The following is a 17,728-nucleotide window of genomic DNA, read 5'->3' on the forward strand; positions in this document are numbered from 1 at the left end:
TAAACAAATAGATCTGTTTTTTTCTGATAAAAGTCTGTTTAGACAATCATGACTTTGCAGAACGTTTTTATTATTCATCTCAACAAAGAGCATGTTTTTTACCCATCAGAGGAAGGCAATTTTGATCTTAAAAATTTTTATATTTTTTAATGTGAAACTAAAGGCTAATAAGCTCAATTAAAGTTGCTGACTCAATGGTTATTGAAGGCTTGGGGTTCTTTTGAATATTTAGGTGTCACATTCATATTTTCTGAAAAATCCCTTCACCCAGGATTTTTCTCCTGGGAAGCTGAGAAGCCTCAGAGAAAAGGAAAACAATAATTATCTCATTTGCTTCTCCTGTGTTTTGCTCCTTTGGAATGTGTTTGGAGATTGTTTACCCACAGGTGATTGTTTCATTGGATTCTGCTGTGAGCTGTTTTCACTCTTTGGCCAATCAGTGCCAAGCTGTGTTGGACTCTGGAGAGAGTCACGAGTTTCATTATTATCTTTTTAGCCTTCTGTAAGTATCCTTTCTTAGTGTAGTATTCTTTAGTGTAGTATAGTACACTATTCTTTAATATAATATAGTATCATAAAATAATAAAATAGCCTTCTGAGAACACGGAGTAAGAGTCATCATTCCTTCCTGCCACGAGTCACCCTGCAAATACAATATATTTAGGCTTTAAATTGCTAATGTTTCACTCTGCAAGTAGAACTAAACTTAGTAAAACGTGTCCAAAGAGAAAAAATAATTAAGAACTCCATTGTTTCCAATAAATATTCAATTTATTAACTGAATTTTACCTTGATATGCCTTAAAACACTTACTTGAGGATGACACAGCCTGTCCCGGCGGGAGGAGCTGTCCAAAACACCTGGATGCGTGTCCTCCTTCTGGGTGTGCTCTCAGTCACAGCAACAGGACAATTGCTCATGAACTGGGTTTCTTCTTCATCTATGATCTAGGGAAACATAAGGAGAGGAACAGGAAAAAGATAAGGACGTGCATGGCCAACGCCTTTCATGTGTGTTTTGTCAGTTCATGTTCTCTTTGAGTGGAATATTTATAATTCTGCTTAGCTCAGCACTACTTCTGAGAATTTATGGAGAACATGCAGACTGAATTGAAGACCGAAAGCTCACAAAATAAAGACAGAAGAATAAGTCAGCTCTGGGTAAAGAGAATTCAGACCTTTTGAAGCACCGTTGGAAATAACCTTTTTTTGTGGATCCTGATTACTCTAGCTCTCTGTAAATATTAATGAACTGAAAATAATAAAATATTAATAATTTCAGATGATTGAGAGTCCATTATTTAGTCCAAACTGCAGCTATTTTTGCTTTTTTGATTGATTGATGGTTAACAGAAAAGTTAAAATGGTACAAGTCAAAAGCCAGAGAGGCAGATTTGGAACTGGTGTTCCAAGGATTTTACTCAAAGGTGTCATGTCAAAATAGCTTTCTCACTGCATATGTGTTTCATGGATTGTACTTTAAACCTTCTGTTCATCAGATCTCAAAGACATTTCATAGAAACTGTTAAGTTTTTTCTGGAAACAGACAATGCACTGATATTGCAAAATTTCTCTTCAAAATGCTCAGTGGTCCTGTTTCATTTGATGAAGCCACAATTCACAAAACATTGGGTCAGCATTCAGAAAATGAATTGCAAACCTTACAATTTTGAGAAAAAAGTTGTATTTATCAATTTATGGCAAGATTGAGCTCTGAAGGGGCTTTTCAGAATCCTGGTTCTAACACCACACACACAAAAAACCATACAATTTTTCCAATTAAACTGTAAAAAAGAATCCAATCTTCTGGCAGCAAACGTAAGATTAAACAAGTGTTTTGACAAAAAAAAAAAAATACTCCTTTGCATTCTAAAAAAAGAGAGGCAATATCTTTAATTGGGCCAGATCTGCTTTAGTAAGAGGGCATCCTTGCTATCTCACCCAAGGATACTGCCAGCATTCCCAAACATTTTTAGCTAAGCCAACAAACATTTCTGTATTTCCATGGCAGAATGAAGTGGTGCTGGCCCAGAGGAGCGCTGAGAAACTCTCTTTAGCTGGTCAATAGGGCAGTGGCTAATGAGTTTTAAATTTAAAGCCATTAGTACGCCTCAAGTTTTTGAACACTTTGTAGAATCAATAAGCAAACACAATGTGCACATTTGCAGGGTTTTAATTAACAGGAAGCAGTGGGAAGTGTGGGATCCAGTGGAGACTTAAGCTGACTGCAGAGTTTCTACTTCTGCTGGATACAATTTAATATGTGTAAGTGGAGCACCAAGAAATCCCGGACCAACAATTCCGTTTTGGCCACCAACTGTACTTATTCCATCTGCCTTTTTCCTGCATCAGTGAAATAAAGAAATAAAACTCCCTACTCATCTCTCAGAAAGGTTGTCTCAATTATTCCAGGACCATATCAATTGACCTTTTATCCCTATCTCACAGCAATGCATTCGCAATCAAAACCCAATTTTGGTGGCAGCTCTGAGAGAAGAATGAGTGATTTTATACCATCTCATACACAATAAAACACTATTGCACGTTATACAAAAGCATGGTAATTCCCATTGAAAAGGCTCTTAGGAGGTCATCAGAATATTCTTTAAAAGAACAGCTTTTCTAAAAAATGGAAATATTACAAATTACTGTACAAATTACACTGGCTCCCATGCCAGATGCAAAGTCTTGGGTAAAAACTTTAAGAATATGTTAAATCCAGGTCAAGATTATGTAATTACACATAAGTATGAATAGGACTGATCAGATACAAGCTATTCCACAATGACCAATGAAACTTGTTCCCAATCTGGTTGAGATCTTGCCTGGCACATGTTCCACCAATGAATGTTTCTTGAGAAGCCTAACTGAAATGAACTGGTGCTCTCCAAGTATAAATCCACTATTTTCAGTTAACAAGACCTAAAGTTCATTCTTCCAGCAGTCATCACTGTAGACCTACCCATGTGCATTTGCATGTCAAATAAATTCTTATTCCAGTTGAACCCATCCTGCTTTTTCCCCAACAGTGAATGGAATCGCAAGGAACCCCAAAACCAAATCCAACAACCAAAGGAAGGAGTTGTGAGTAGTTATTACAAGCCAAATTTACGACGTGCCTGCAAAAGCAGAAGCTGAAATATGTGCTTGGATTTTAGACAGCCATTACATTGAAGCACATCTTTGTTCCAGTTGCAGCAAGTGAACACAGAAATGGTTTTTGCACTTCTATTGCATATCTAATTCCTTCAAATTAGCAAGTAAAGAGTTTTCTCAAGTATTTCTGTAATAAACTAATTCGAAAGTTCTGTTTGCATTTTAGACCATAACCCTGGAAGAACAGGAAGTGGCTGAGCCCCCAGGCTACATCACGATTTCCTGCATCACTAACCATCAAAGCGGGAGGCTTATGCAATGAGTGTCTACTGGAAAACACTGAGCACAAAATCATAATCTCTCCCAAAAAGCATTCCTTTGAAGAAAAATTGGACAGAAGCTTTCTCAGTAAAGGCTCCTGACATTGACAGAATGCAGTACAAAACTCCTAAATTAGTTGGAAAGGCCCAAATGCCACTTGATTTGAGATGATTAAAGAACATCATTTTACGATATATAATAAACACAAGAATTTTCTAAATTCTAGGATTTCAGATAAACCATCTCAAATCTATTTGTTAAAATGATGGGGGGGGGGGGGGGGGGGGTTCTTTTGTGTTCTTTCTGTATCCATGGAGGTTCAATTATTTATAAAAAGTTTCTTACGAGTGATAAGAAGGGAATCCTGATTTATACTCCAGGATGGCAAATGACATGATATTTTAGGGCGGTGGATGATATTATTCCACTCCCATGCAGGAGAAAAGCAATAGCATCCTGGCAAGCTTTGGGGGAAAAAAGAGACATGTAATACAATCCTGATTTTTTTTCTGGAATCAAATCAGACCACATAGGCGTGAAGGAAAGATTTGGCAGGGAAAAGGCACGCAGATTAAAACATAGCATTTGCAGAATTATAGCTCCTAAACCCCAGGTTATCTGTAATGGGAAGCCTTACATTTTCAAGAATGAGCCAGCAAATTACCCACATGTTTGACAAAAATCCTAAAACCAAAAGATAAACACTTGGCAAAAGAATCTGAACCTTCAGAGGGAGGGATCTCTATGTGAGTTCTCCTTTTGAATTCTCAAATAAAATGACATTAGATTTTAATATTCTAGTTAGGTTCTGGGGTGGTGGTTTTTTTGTTTGTTTGGGGTTGGTTTTTGGTTTTTGGGTTTTTTTTTTGTGTGTGTGTGTTTTGGTGGTTTATTTTGGGGTGTTTTTTTTCCCCATTATGATTGGGGTATTGTTGGACCAATTTATTCTTTCAGGAAAACTAGCATAAATCCTGAACAAGATTTTTGGAGTTAAATGGGATTTGAATGAATGTCACAACAGGTAGAACTTGGCTGGACTTGGGTAAATCTACAAACATGAAAGTAAGGATACTACATGGGAAAATTTACCAGCTCCAGGCATTCTTTGCTTATTCCAAAAACTGATGCGGTTGAGATCAAGTTATTGGTGTTCCTGAAAAGCAGGACTGGATAACTGCTTAGTTGTTTAAAAGAAAGGGGAAAATTGGTTTTCTCAGAATTGGAGCATTTCATGCTGACTGACAAAGCTTGCTGTTTCTGGTTCCTGTAAACTATGAGTCAAATAAACCACGCAGTTATACTCTCTATCCTTAAATTTATATCAGTATTGAAAAAAAAAAGTTTAAAAAATTTCAAAATACCATACATCACAAAGAAAGGGATTAGTGCTGAGTACAAAAGGAGATGAAGTTACATAAACCCTCTACTGGCTTGTGTCCACTTCCTTAGCTGGAACCACTGGCTAGGACCTTCAGCACCATTCCTTGTTCTGTGGGCACATCATCACTTTCCACTCACTGAAACAGCTGCATTCTACTGGAACAATGGAATTACAGGAAAGAAAAAAAAAAAAGAACACAGCTAAAAGTTCACAAGATAAGCATCTTTGTGGGCAGATTTCTTCCTTGGAAGAGCTAATATTAATGTTGCAAAACTGTCTTCTCCTTGAGGAAACTTTCCAATTATAAAAAAGAACATTGGGTCTATGTAACAGCAATAATATTTGGCCTTTAGGGATTAATCTAGTACAAAGCTTATTATACAGAACGTAAAATTAACGACATACAAAGTCAGTTTAAAAACCCTACCTCAAGGATGTGCTTCACACAGCCACATTGTCTTACTAAAGGACACAGCATTTCTCTCAGAGTCTGTGCTCAGAATCAGAAGAACCAGAACTGGGATGTTTTATATAGTGTCAGTAGCCAGTCTTGGTGCAGACTGTGGCTCAAGGTTGTACAGAACCCCTGAGCCCTGCTGGGCTCTCTGGCCATCCTTAGCAGTGCATCACAAGGCTGAGGCTGCCTGATAAGGATTAGGGCTACGATTTGTTAAGGGTTAGGGTCTGATAAGGGTTGGGGTTAGGATTTGGTTCTGATAAGGGTTGGGGTTACTCTGAAGCACTGAGAAAAGTGCAGATTTATTGAAGAAAGGCATTGCTAAAATACACCTGTAGATTATCACCACATTCTGATAACTTCTAGCACAAACTTTACGTAGATCTTTCACAACGTTGCAATTAGAAATCAAATTTAGTTCTGTAATCATTACCTGAGGAAAAATATTTTTGCTATCAAGAATCTGCTGTGTTTTTCTCTGCAGTCCAAACAAACCTGAGGTCTTTTATTCCCGCAGGGCAGGCAGGGTCTGCAGGGCTGCTGCGGGGTCTGTTTCAAGGTGTAACTCAAACAAAATGAGAAATAAAGCAGTTCAGGGTGACGAGAGCCTGAAGTGCAGTAAAGATGCAGCACTACACACCACCAGCTTTCACACCAAACAGGTTCTCCTGCCCAAGCCTGGCTATGGGAAGCTAACAAAATAGCTATTTCCTCTTTCCTTAATATGCATGAAAAGAGTAAAGAGATTATGTGTATTGCCAGAAAGAGGTGACAGCAGCTTGACAGGATTTAGTAAATGTAAAATGCTATACTGTATATTTTTCTTGCTTCAGAACCACTCTTAGTTAACTTAAAGTTCTAACATGCTGAATTATAAAGCTTGCACTGAAGGCTTATGCTTGTAAAATTAAAATAGCCAATTGAGTTGATGCTGTCAGTACAACTCGAGAGATGAATGAGCACAGGCTGTTGTGAGTTGAGGCAGTTTTCATCTAAGTAGTCACTAAGAGGGGACTGAAGGTGCAAAGTTCCATCCTTGTTTCCCATCAAGTTTCCCCCTTGACTACAACACTAACATCTCTATGAAGACAGTTTGGTAAATTGACTTTATCAGACTGCATTACTGGGGAGGGAAGCTGGCAGATAATCCAGCTTTTCCCAGATAACATTATTTTTATCATCTCCAACAGAGAAACCATACCAGGCACAGAGAGCTGTCATTATTCTCATAGCTAGAAATCACATTGGGTTCTATTGATAATTTTCTTTAAGTAGTTATTCCGACTAAGGAAAAATCTTTCATTTCATGTTTTAAAAGCAATTTGCAAACACTAATTTCCAGCAGGGGAAGGACAAAATCTTTACAAATTCTACCATCTTTTGAAATCCTTTCAAATATTCTAGCTTCTTAGCACATCCAGTGCTCTCCAGCAATGCTCACCAGAAACTGGGAATTATTTTGAACACTGAACTTGCTTTTCACACCTTGGCACACAAAGACCCAAAGTGCCCCAGCTGGCTCTTGCCAAAGAGAGTACCCTGGCACCAGCACCAGAGCATACAAATTACTCACAGCACCAGGGGCACCAGCACCAGGAAATTGTGCAAAGGAACTCTGTGTGACATTCTGTACAAAAGCAACGAGTCATTCTGTGCCTTGCATGACAAATGGCTTAACTTCATTCCCATGTCTGCTGTCCAGTCCACACAGCAGATTTAGAGTATTTGAAATTATGTGTATGGATTCTGGGAAAGACTGAAAGTTTTAGTTCAAAGGAAAGGGAATTTTGACCCACTTTGATGTACAATTTAATCAAGTTAGACCTAAATTTAGAGTAAATTTACTGAGGTCAGACTCTGTGCTGACCAATTCAAACACATTCATTTGTGGGTTACAGGTTTTTTTCATTATATTCAGGCAGTAGCTAAAGAAATGGATTTGCTTTTCTATTAAATGAGAGGGGGTTTTATGGTCTAAACATAGTTTAAATAAGGAAGCATGAAATAGCAGATGAAAAAAAGAGTAAATTTTATGATTGTAAAATGAAAATGAAGATATTTTACTACCGAAACTCTGTTCCAAGATTAGGAAGCAGAGCTGTCCCACTGCAGCCTTAAAACAGATTCATAACCAGTGAGGATGATGGGGACACTGATGAAGGCTGTGCTGTGATGACCCTTAGCAGTCCCCTGGGAACAGAGTCAGCATTAGTCAGAGCAGTCCTCTGGCCAACCCAAAATAGCAGCTATAGAGAATTAAATCCAATACTGAAAAATTTAAAAAAATGGAGCACAGCCACTTAGGGCTCTTACAGATTTCTTATTTCTGTCTTTCATGTAATGGAGAGATCAGAGTGCCAACAGTCCTTCCAATATGATAAAACTAACACACTCATTTCAGATGAGAGTATAACCACAATAAACCTCAACAAAGATCCATGCAGGCTTCTCTGTGTGGAATAGTTCCACAGGGACATTATTTACGCTCAGTGTTCCGTTGTCAAACTATTTCAGTGTGAACATTATTTATTTGGCAAAAAAATAGCCACTACTCCAATCTGGTAAAAAATAGCTTTTGATAGATGATGTCTCAAGTGCTTTAGGCTGGGAGAAACTTTGCTTGCTGAAGGGAATACTGTATAGAAATCAACAAATTTTAGATAAAAATCACTTGAAAGAAGTAAAAGTTTGAGGATTTTGTATATTTCTTGTTCAGTCTGTACAGTTTTGTTCAAGTCTATAATACACATATTTTTCTGGAAAGTGAGAAAACCGCTGTTAATTCCTAAATGTATTTCCCACCCCTGTATCCAGATATATGTAGCACAATTAGCTACCTCACATTAAAGAGAGCCTTCTAATCTGATTTTTAGACAGATAAAAAAAAGATTTGGGAAGTTGTTTAAAGAACAAAATGCTTTTGCAGCCTCATAAAAGAAAGTGATATAAAGCAAGGCAATGTGCACACAACCCTCGACTGGGAGTGAGACGTGACTTGGATTGCTGAGCAACCCTTCCCAAACCACTTCAGAGTAGCCTGGGAAGCAGGGATACAGACACTGAGCTCCTTTTTCAAACCAGTATATCAAATGCTCTATGATAACTTACTTATTATCCTTAACAGTTTGTCACACCTCCAGTTGTTCTCAGGCTTCATAAACAGGAGTTCTTTGGGAAGAGAATAAATCTGAGATTCCAGACCTTCAGCCTCTGTCATGCACCAAGTGCTCAAATGGAAAAGTAGCTCAGAGAGTCAACTGGAATTTAAGCCAGGGAAATCCATGGAAGACATAAAGTTGGAGTGGCCCCCTGTGTATCAAGCCTTTGTCTCGCTTTCATGGAAAGAACAGCCAAATTCTATCAAAGATCTCCTAGCTCAGGGCATTGATGCTCATAGAACCCAGGAAGCAGAACAAAACCAAATCTGGCAGAGCTGCTGGAGTTTGAGGACTGCATCTTCTACATCAGAGCACTTTTTCAGTGTTTCCAGTGATTGTGGCGCGATTAATTTAAAAGGAAATTTAAACAGTGAAAAAAAACCCCAAAAAACTAAGATCTTTAGTTTGTGAAGAATTTGTTATATTTTCATTTGGCTGCACAATGGGATCAGAAGACAAAACTTATTTAGTTATTTCTCTTATTTATCCTGCAAAAAGCTGAGACGTTCTATGAGAGTGTGCTCTGGGACCAGCATTGAAGACTCTGCTTGTGAGATGGAAGGTGTAAGTTCACAAATCCATTCTGAATTAGGCTGTTGCATTCATATTTTCTGAAAAATCCCTTTGCCTAGGATTTTTCTCATGGGAAGCTGAGAAGTCTCAGAAAAAAAAGTAAAACAATAACTATCTCATTTGCTTCTCCTGTGTTTTGCTCCTTTGGAATCTGTTTGGAGATTGTTTACCCACAGGTGATTGTTTCATTGGATTCTGCTGTGAGCTGTTTTCACTCTTTGGCCAATCAGGGCCAAGCTGTGTCAGACTCTGGAGAGAGTCACGAGTTTCATTGTTATCTTTTTAGCCTTCTGTAAGTATCCTTTCTGCATTCTTTAGTATAGTATAGTTTAGTATTCTTTAATATAATATAGTATCATAAAATAATAAATTAGCCTTCTGAGAACATGAAGTCAGATTCATCATTCCTCCCTGCCACGAGGGTCCCTGCAAATACAACAGTTCACTGTCACTGAAAGGTTTTACACCTTCAGCCAGTCTCTTTTCTGAGCTGTTCTACCTCACACAGGTCCTGAACCAAGGGGAAACACTGGCTTGGCACTCAGCTGATGGAAAGCACTGATGTGTCTTCAGCTCTCTGCTCTGTTTATTTTGATGACTTTCCCCTCAAGTTACAGAGCCAGCTTCATCCCTGCTGGTCTAGTGAAGTGTTTTACACTCATTTGACAAAGCAGAGGGAAGCAACAAAAGAGGCTGAGTGAAATCTGTCCTGAAGGAGACTGGTGCTGTGTGGAGAGCGTCTTTTAGGGTAGAAACCTCTCTGGTGCAATCTATGTTCTAATGGCTCAGACACCTGAACCTTCTCCTCCCCATCCAGGTATGAATCCTTTTCCAATTTGTGCTGAATGTCTCCTTCAGCCTGGAAATTATATCTGGATGAGAAGCTTTCCTGCCACCAAAAAATTGTGAAAATCTACATAATCCATTAAAAAGGCTAATATATGGGTGTTTATTTCTGGGGAGACAAGGGACCAAAATGTTTCCCCAAAATATTAAGAATTCCTTCTAGCACTGGCTTGCTAGTTCAGGACTGCAATTGCATCAGTTCCAGGAGTGCTAATGTTTTTAAAATGTTCAATCAAAAAACAAATCACAGAACTCCTTTTTGCATTTATTTCTGATCACCCTTCTTTGAAAAGGGACAAATCAGGCTCTGAGCTTCCTCCCCAGACCTGGCCTTCTGTGTTGTCTTAAACCAGGACACATGCATTTAAGCCAAACTCTAGCAATACATGCTTATTTCAAACACATTTTCCAAATCCACATGGTGAAGAAGTCATTCAGATTCTTTTGGTCTCAGCACAAACCAAAGATTTAGAAATATGAACCTTAATCAACTTCCAGGTCTTATGCGAAGCATACAATTTAAGGTAATTAAAAAGTTTGATGCAGAGTGCTCAGTATCTGGCACAACTGAATGCAGAATAAAGAAGAATTATGTTTATGGACAAGAGTGTGGAATGCTAAAGGACTCCCTAATTGCTGTGAGCAAAATTCAGCATTTTCATTTTTGCTAAATGCAAATTTAGACCTTGTCAGCACATTCTTTATTCATCAAAACAATGTGAAACTTTTCATACGAGTACCAGGATTTTAGTCAATTTCTGCAGCGCCTGTCTTTATCTGCCTGAGCCCATGTGTCCTTGCCTCTGTCAATGCACAGAATTTTTTTGCACAAAAATTCCATTTATGAATGCTTGAAGGAACATGCCTCCACTATGGCTAATAGATATTTCATTAGTAAGGACCTCCAGTCACCATTCAAGGCCAGTCAATAAGGTATTTTAAATTCAGTGGTCCAGAACTTCTGTTCACACTGAAAATAAGCTTCAAGCACTCAAAGAGTTAAGAAATTTAAATAAGGAAAAAAAGATGCTCTCATGTTCATAATGCAACAATACTTGAGAGAAAGCATGATCCAATCCTAAATCCGCTATTCTTATTATCAGCTCTAGAAAGCTTGGTAAGGGCAGTCAAGGAAACGTGACCCTCCTATCAGAACAAACCACATGGGCTGGGGAGAGTCATTACTGACTAATTACTGCAGTACAGTAGCTTTCTTAAAGTTGGTGTTAAATGATACTGATGAGGTGTCTCTGCCATTTGAAATTAATTACACTCTTATCTTTTGATAAGATTATCTTTCTTGTGCTGTTGTATGTTACCAATATCTCTAGCCCCATAATGAGCAATGCCTGAATAATCTGGGTGCCAGAGAAATATTTGCTGTGGACTCACACAGAAGAAGACATGGACCTTGTCCTCTGCTCACATTGGCACTTCCTATTTACATTTCTGTGGCAAGGAAATCCAGGCTTGTTGTCAACTCAATTTAAAACTCAGGAACTGCCATTTTTATTTCAGGAACAAAATCCCAGATAAGAACGTAGTTGCACCACCAGTCAATCAAAGAAAAAGGAATGTTAAATTTCAGGAGGCACATAAAAGATCTGATAAGGAAGAAAATTTATAGTGGCTGGTCAGACAACATACATAGCTTGAGCACTGGAAGCACCTTTCTGTGTGCGTCAGGTGCTCCCTTTCCTGCAGAGGGATGATAAGGGACTGCTTTCCTCCCCAAATATTCTCTCTTTTCCATTTTTCAGAGCATTAATAGCCAGCCAAAGGAGGCCTTTCTAATTACTTTCTAATACTTTATGGAGTATAAAGTGCAACATGAGCTTAGGGGTAGAGGGAGCTTCTTTACTAATATAATCAATAACAGCATTATTGTAGCGATGACACTTCTCTGCAACAGAGTGTAACAGCGGGCAGCAAAGCACAAAGGAATTGCCTCTTCTGCTCTTAGGAACACCAGAATTGATGAAGGTCATTTGAAGTACGTAGTAAAATGTGAGTCTGCACATTTTACTGGATCAGCATTTCTCAGTCTCTTAGTTTGTTCAGGCTTTTCATTTAACCTTCATTTTAGAAAATATTACACTGCTCAGCACTATGGCTGTAGTGCCAAGAATAGCTACCTCACTTGGAGCTCCTCGCTTAAGAAGGGATTTAAGGATTACAGAAAATACATATTTTTAATAGCATTATTGTCCTGCTCAGTGTTGCAGCTTTAAAGCATCAGCAGCTCTGGCACATGTGCAATTCATGCTCCTCCTGAGTGTCTCAGTGCCAAAATATACATCCCAACCGAGCTCAAGCCCATGCCACACAAATTCTCGCAGCCTTTGGATGACTGCGTTCAGAACATAATCTACTTCTGAGAGACTTAATCCACTGCTAAAACCACATTTACAGAAGAAACTCCGGTGATCTGGAACTACAGGCTTCGTGCAGATAAACTTAAGAAGGCATTTGCCTCCTTAAAAAAGCTCTCAAATCTTTTGCTGAACAATTCGCACCCACTGCCGGGTCAGGAATGCTGCTGGTGCAGAAGAGCCTCAGGAACTGAGGAGAGGTTTCTGGCAGCACTGACAGGAGCTGTGAGCAATTGTAAAGCCCCCAAGATTTTTGTGTGCATGTGAATGTGTGCCTGAACATCAGACAGAGTCAAGAGATAATAATCCAGGCTCTGGCTCCTTGTACTTTTGATATGCTGATGAACTTAATGCACAGCTTTTCCAATTGCTCTCTTCTTTAGAGGACATGACAGATTATATCCTCTATTCACCACCAATTCCCCTGCCTTCTGCTTTATAAAGCCAAATTTCATGTTACCTTGAGTAAATTAAACCTGCAGGCCAAGAGTTTCCAAGAAATCAAAAAGTTCTGCTTTCTCCCTTGCAGAATGTGAGGATTCTAATTCAGAAAGACACACTGCATTCAGACAACTGCAAAGGCATAGTTTGGCAAAAAGGAGACTCTTGTGGGCAGGACAGGTTTTTTTCAAGAGTTTGGTAAGCTCTCCTCAAATACTGACTAAAGTCCAAGTCAGTTAAGTGCTGAGACTAAAAGAAAAGCTCCCATTAAACAGGGTTTAGACAATTTTTGGAACAGTGTCTTGCACTAAAAGTTCATTATTGGAACCTAACAGATACATGAGTAATAGGAAAATAACTGAAAGCTTCGGTGGTTGCATGAGCCTGCGTGTGAGGTTGTGTGTCAGTGGCTTTGTTTGATTTCAGAGCTTTTTGTAGTTTTTTTTCCCAAGGAGGTTTCCTATTTTCTTCAATGCAGCAGTGTATTTCCCCATGGTCTAAGATCTTCTTGAGGAAATAATCAAGTAAAAAGGGATTCTGAAAAAAGTAGGATAACAAGGAAATTTGGTAAAGGTTTCTAATAAAATTCTTAATCTCTCTGCAAATTGAACTATTCTAAAAACAGAGCTGTAAAATGAAATGGCAGTGTCTCAAATTCTACTTCCACACAGATCAACACTGTAATAACAGAGCTAATCTCAGGGCCATACACTGAATGAAATGTTCACTTACTGGTATTTCTATATTACACATGGGCCATGAATTTTGTCAAGACCTTGGCATAAAACAATTTTTTAAAACCAAATAATAAAAGGCAGTGATTTTGTTAAATCTGCTTCTGACAATTTTTACATGTTCTAAATGAATTTCCAAGACAAGCTGCATAAGGGACAGCTGATTACTGAAGCTCCAGAGGAGCCTTATATAAAAGCATCAGACTAAGTTTTCAGCTCCTGCTGTTTGGCACTTTTTGTTTTGAAATAACAGTTTTCTTTATGTGTGTCAATTTCGTGGTTGTGAATAGACTTCCCAATTAAAAAATTGTACTCTCATCATACAAATGGCAACAACAACAACAACAAATTAGAAAAACCCACAAATTTATCTCAATCTCAAAGGGATTTAATTCTGATGATTATGTTTTTCCAGATTATAAAGTTGTTTTATTTGAAATCTCATTAGGATGAGTGGAAATTCAATATATGTAATTATAGACTGAGAGGGTGGTAAATAAATTCTTTTTTGGGAGCCCCTTGCAACTCAGCATCTTCCATGATTCTAGAAAAAAAAAATTCACAGTGAGAATAATCAATAAATTGAACAGCCTCCACAGGAACATGGTAGAGCCTCCATCTCTGGAGGTTTTCAAGTGCCTGGACAAGGGTCAAAATAAATTAATCCAGACTCCTTTTCACATGAATGGTTGGATCAGATGCTCTTTCAAGGTCCCTTACAACCTACACTGCTGCATGATTTTCTGAAGTAGGCATTCAATGAATTTCTGCTCTCATTTTTCATCTGCATTACACATTGTATCTTTGCAGTTCCTTGTCTTTTTTTCCTATATTTGATCTGCTACAGGTAGTTTTTCCAACCTGGAACAAAGCTTCTTTCAGCCAGATTACTTCATTTTCTCACTCTCCAAAACACTTACACAGTGCAGCACCAAATATGAGTCCAGACAAAACCACCTTCTCAAAAAGATGAAGTGTTGCTGTGTAGGAATATAAACAGCTGTCCCTTTCTTCTTGACTCCTATGTGAGGATCTGAAGTGTGTAACTGTGAAAATTTTTATCTGAGAATTTCACCATAAGGGGCAGGAACAATTTAACCCATCTATCTAAGCATCTGCAGCACATGAATATGGAAGAGCAAGAAATAACTCGTATTTTCATTGCAGAAACTGAATATTGCCCTGCTCTAAGGTCAGCTCTAAGTCATGAGGAGTCTGAAGCCATCTCTCACTCCTAAAGCTGAATTTTGGTGATGCAGGAAATCAGTCTCAGGTGTTAGGGATGATCAATCACACCAGTGTTTGTTCAGAGGCATTTGATAGGCTCAATATTATTCTGAATTATTCTCAATAAATTTCAATGAAAAGCTGTATAAAGCTCAAAGTCAGCACCCTGGATCTGTTCTTTTTCTGTGCTTTTCCATCTTTTGAGACTATTCATACACACTTTGCACAGGTACTTGAGAAAATAATTCTATAAGGAATGCAACTGTAAAACAACTTGAGCAAAAAGGATAAAAACAAAACCTGGTTCAGAAAGGGAAAAACAGCTCCTGTGATGGTCAGAAACTCAAACGCATCTAAAAGAAAAATTAATTAGCAGGAGATACCAACCCTTGATAAATGACAGCTAATCTCCAGAATATGAACTAATTAGAGAAGTATTAAAATTAAAGGCAAGGAATCATATTTAATTAGATGAGATTCTTATTATTTCTTATTTTCACTTAAAAAAAAAAAAAACACTTCCATGTTAAACAAAGCACAGTTGGCATTACACCATCCAGTTTAGTGATCCAAAATACATGTAAACGTTGCTGTTTCTGATTCTGTGCCAAACAACAGGAAGAGCTAAAACATAGTATGAATCCAAACACATTTACTTGTTTAAGTGACTAAGCCTAGAGTGCTAAGAGAGTATTTGGAGGGGTTTCATCACTTTAATCCTGTAGAAAAGATTTGCTTATCTTTTTGATACATACCAGGACAACAGCTATCATTATTGGAATAGTTTTTACAGTTCCTACCCCAAATATATCAAATTAGACAGTGCTCCCCTATTTTAAAAATCTCTATATTATATTTCACATTCATGATTTGAAGGTTACACGTTTAACAAACATTTGTTATTTTATGCATGGACAATAGTTATATTCAGGGAGAGGGATGATTATTGAAACATTCCTGACTTGGGAGGTGAACACTGCCTGTGAAGAGCAGAACCCCTGAAGTTTATTCATGGCTCAAGTGTGATATGTAATCTTGAGCAAGTTCCTTCAATACTTCATCTTCTGCAAAATGGATATCATAAATTCACATTCCAGGAAGAAAAATGGTTATGGAATTTAGTTCATGTAAAAAACTTTGAAGTCTTAATCAGAAAGACAATATAAAATAACATTTGAGAGCTGTATTATATCCATAAATATGCAAATGTGGAGCACTGACAAGGGAAAATCATTAGGACAAGACTAAGTAAATTTAACTGGGAAAATATTTAGCTAGGATTCCTCAAAATTCAAGAGAATTTTTCAAGTATCTTAATGAGCTTAGCATTTTATCTGCCTTTATATGTTCATCATGTTTTTAATCCTGCAGTATTCCTTTCCATATTTATATAAGTTTAGCTTATAAGGCTCAGGCATATCCCAAGTTTTTACGGGACGTGATGTGTATAGTTATTAAAAACATGACCAGAAATGGTGAAACTCCAGGACCAGCTTTTCCACAGGTTGTATCAGGTTTGCTCCTCCCAAGAGGAAATCCCAAATCTCTCTCATAGTCAGCAGAGAGAGTGCAAATGGGTTCAGAAGCCTAAGAACACACTGCCATGTACACAATGTTCTTCCTGTGAAAGCTGCCAGTTGAATAACATCTGCACCACACACAAAGCTGGCTGTTCAGAACGTGGGTTTAATTCATTCTGCAAGTAAAGTAATCAGTGGAACATCAGATGAACTAAAAGGAAAAAAAAAAAAAAAAAAAAACAAAAAGAGAGAGTTTTGAGAAGCTACCATATGGGTCTTTTTCATCTTTTGGGGAAATCTTACACAATGTCTAAGAAATTATTGTCTGGAACACATGGTATTGAAGCTAAGGCCATTATATAAGGCCATTATATAAATATATCATAACCCAATTCTAATTTCTAATTCATACAAACACTTTGTATAATCTTTATGGACAACAAAACTAGGTTACTGAAAGATTCTAAAGGAAGCCAAGAAACTTTGCACAGTCAAAAACCTCACTGCAGCTAATACAGAAAACATTTATGATTATCTTAATCTGGGATTTACCACAATGTGTGGGCAGATTTGCTTAACAGGAAGGATTAGTGGGGGGGTGGTGGGTGATTTACTGAGTGGAGGTTTTTCATTTACTCCTACATGTGGGGTTCCCACAGTAAAGAGAGTAAGGACAGAGCGAAAGGACAGCAATAAGAGGCAAGCTGCTGCCTTAGCAACCATTTAAAATACCTCCCTGAAGCTTCCAGAAGGCATTCCTCATGTAATCATATAAAATAGGAAGTTAATTTTCCTAGGAAAGTACCTGTTGCTCAAGAGAGATTGTAGTGAAAAGTATTTTTTCCATTTTCATAATTTGTTTGCTACTTTATGTCCCCTCTCTCCTCTACTCTGTATTCTTCTGATTTAAAAGCAGTCTGTTAGCTGAAATAAGTTTGTGACAAACAGGCTAAAGAGAGCAATAACAGGTATAATTAAGTCTCCCATACAAGCAGAGTCAACTTTACTCATCCAGCTGAAATTAGGAGGAAAAAAATAATAAAAATAAAAAAAGATTAAATGGGTTCTAGGAGAACAAAACCCTGATGTATGCCTGACAAGTAATGAATAAACACTGGCAATGCTCTAAGGAACCTCTACTACACTATCGACTGTATCAAGATATATAATTCAAAAAGTTATAGAACACTAAGTACCAAAGCTACCTCTTACAGGCTCATTCTTTTATACGTTTCTTTGGAAAAGAAAAGCAGGTTCAAATGAGCTGTGCCCACCCACAAGGAGAAAAAAGAGGCAAGAGCAGCAACAGTGCCTCAATTCACACAGATGAGAATAATTGGAGCCCGGTTCAATCTGTGAAGTAAACAGAAGCAGGATGAAGGCTTTTCAATTTACACCTACAGCCTACAAATTAGTGAGCAGTCTGGTAGGATGAGCTCGGGAGGGATTGCATAATAACCCTACCCCCAGCAACAATGCAGGGAACAGGGAACAAAATGGTAGCTCTACACCAGCAGGGAATTTCCCTTTCTAATTACTGACTGCTATGAAAAGCATTCTCAAGAGCCAAACATCAGCTTTTGTGCAACTGGCTCGGGAATTT

General features: G+C 38.0%; 1 protein-coding gene across 1 annotated transcript in view; it reads right to left on the reverse strand.

Annotated features, from left to right (window-relative positions):
* The window catches only part of SPON1 (spondin 1), a 185,078-nt gene that overhangs the window by 149,930 nt on the left and 17,420 nt on the right, over positions 1-17,728 (reverse strand). The window contains exon 3 of the mRNA XM_041423291.1: positions 814-947. Within this exon, the coding sequence (XP_041279225.1) occupies positions 814-947 (134 nt within the window). The remainder of the gene's footprint in view (positions 1-813; positions 948-17,728) is intronic.

Source organism: Onychostruthus taczanowskii, unplaced genomic scaffold (genome assembly GCF_017590055.1).
Source record: "Onychostruthus taczanowskii isolate IOZ18803 unplaced genomic scaffold, ASM1759005v1 scaffold76, whole genome shotgun sequence".
NCBI lineage: Eukaryota > Metazoa > Chordata > Aves > Passeriformes > Passeridae > Onychostruthus > Onychostruthus taczanowskii.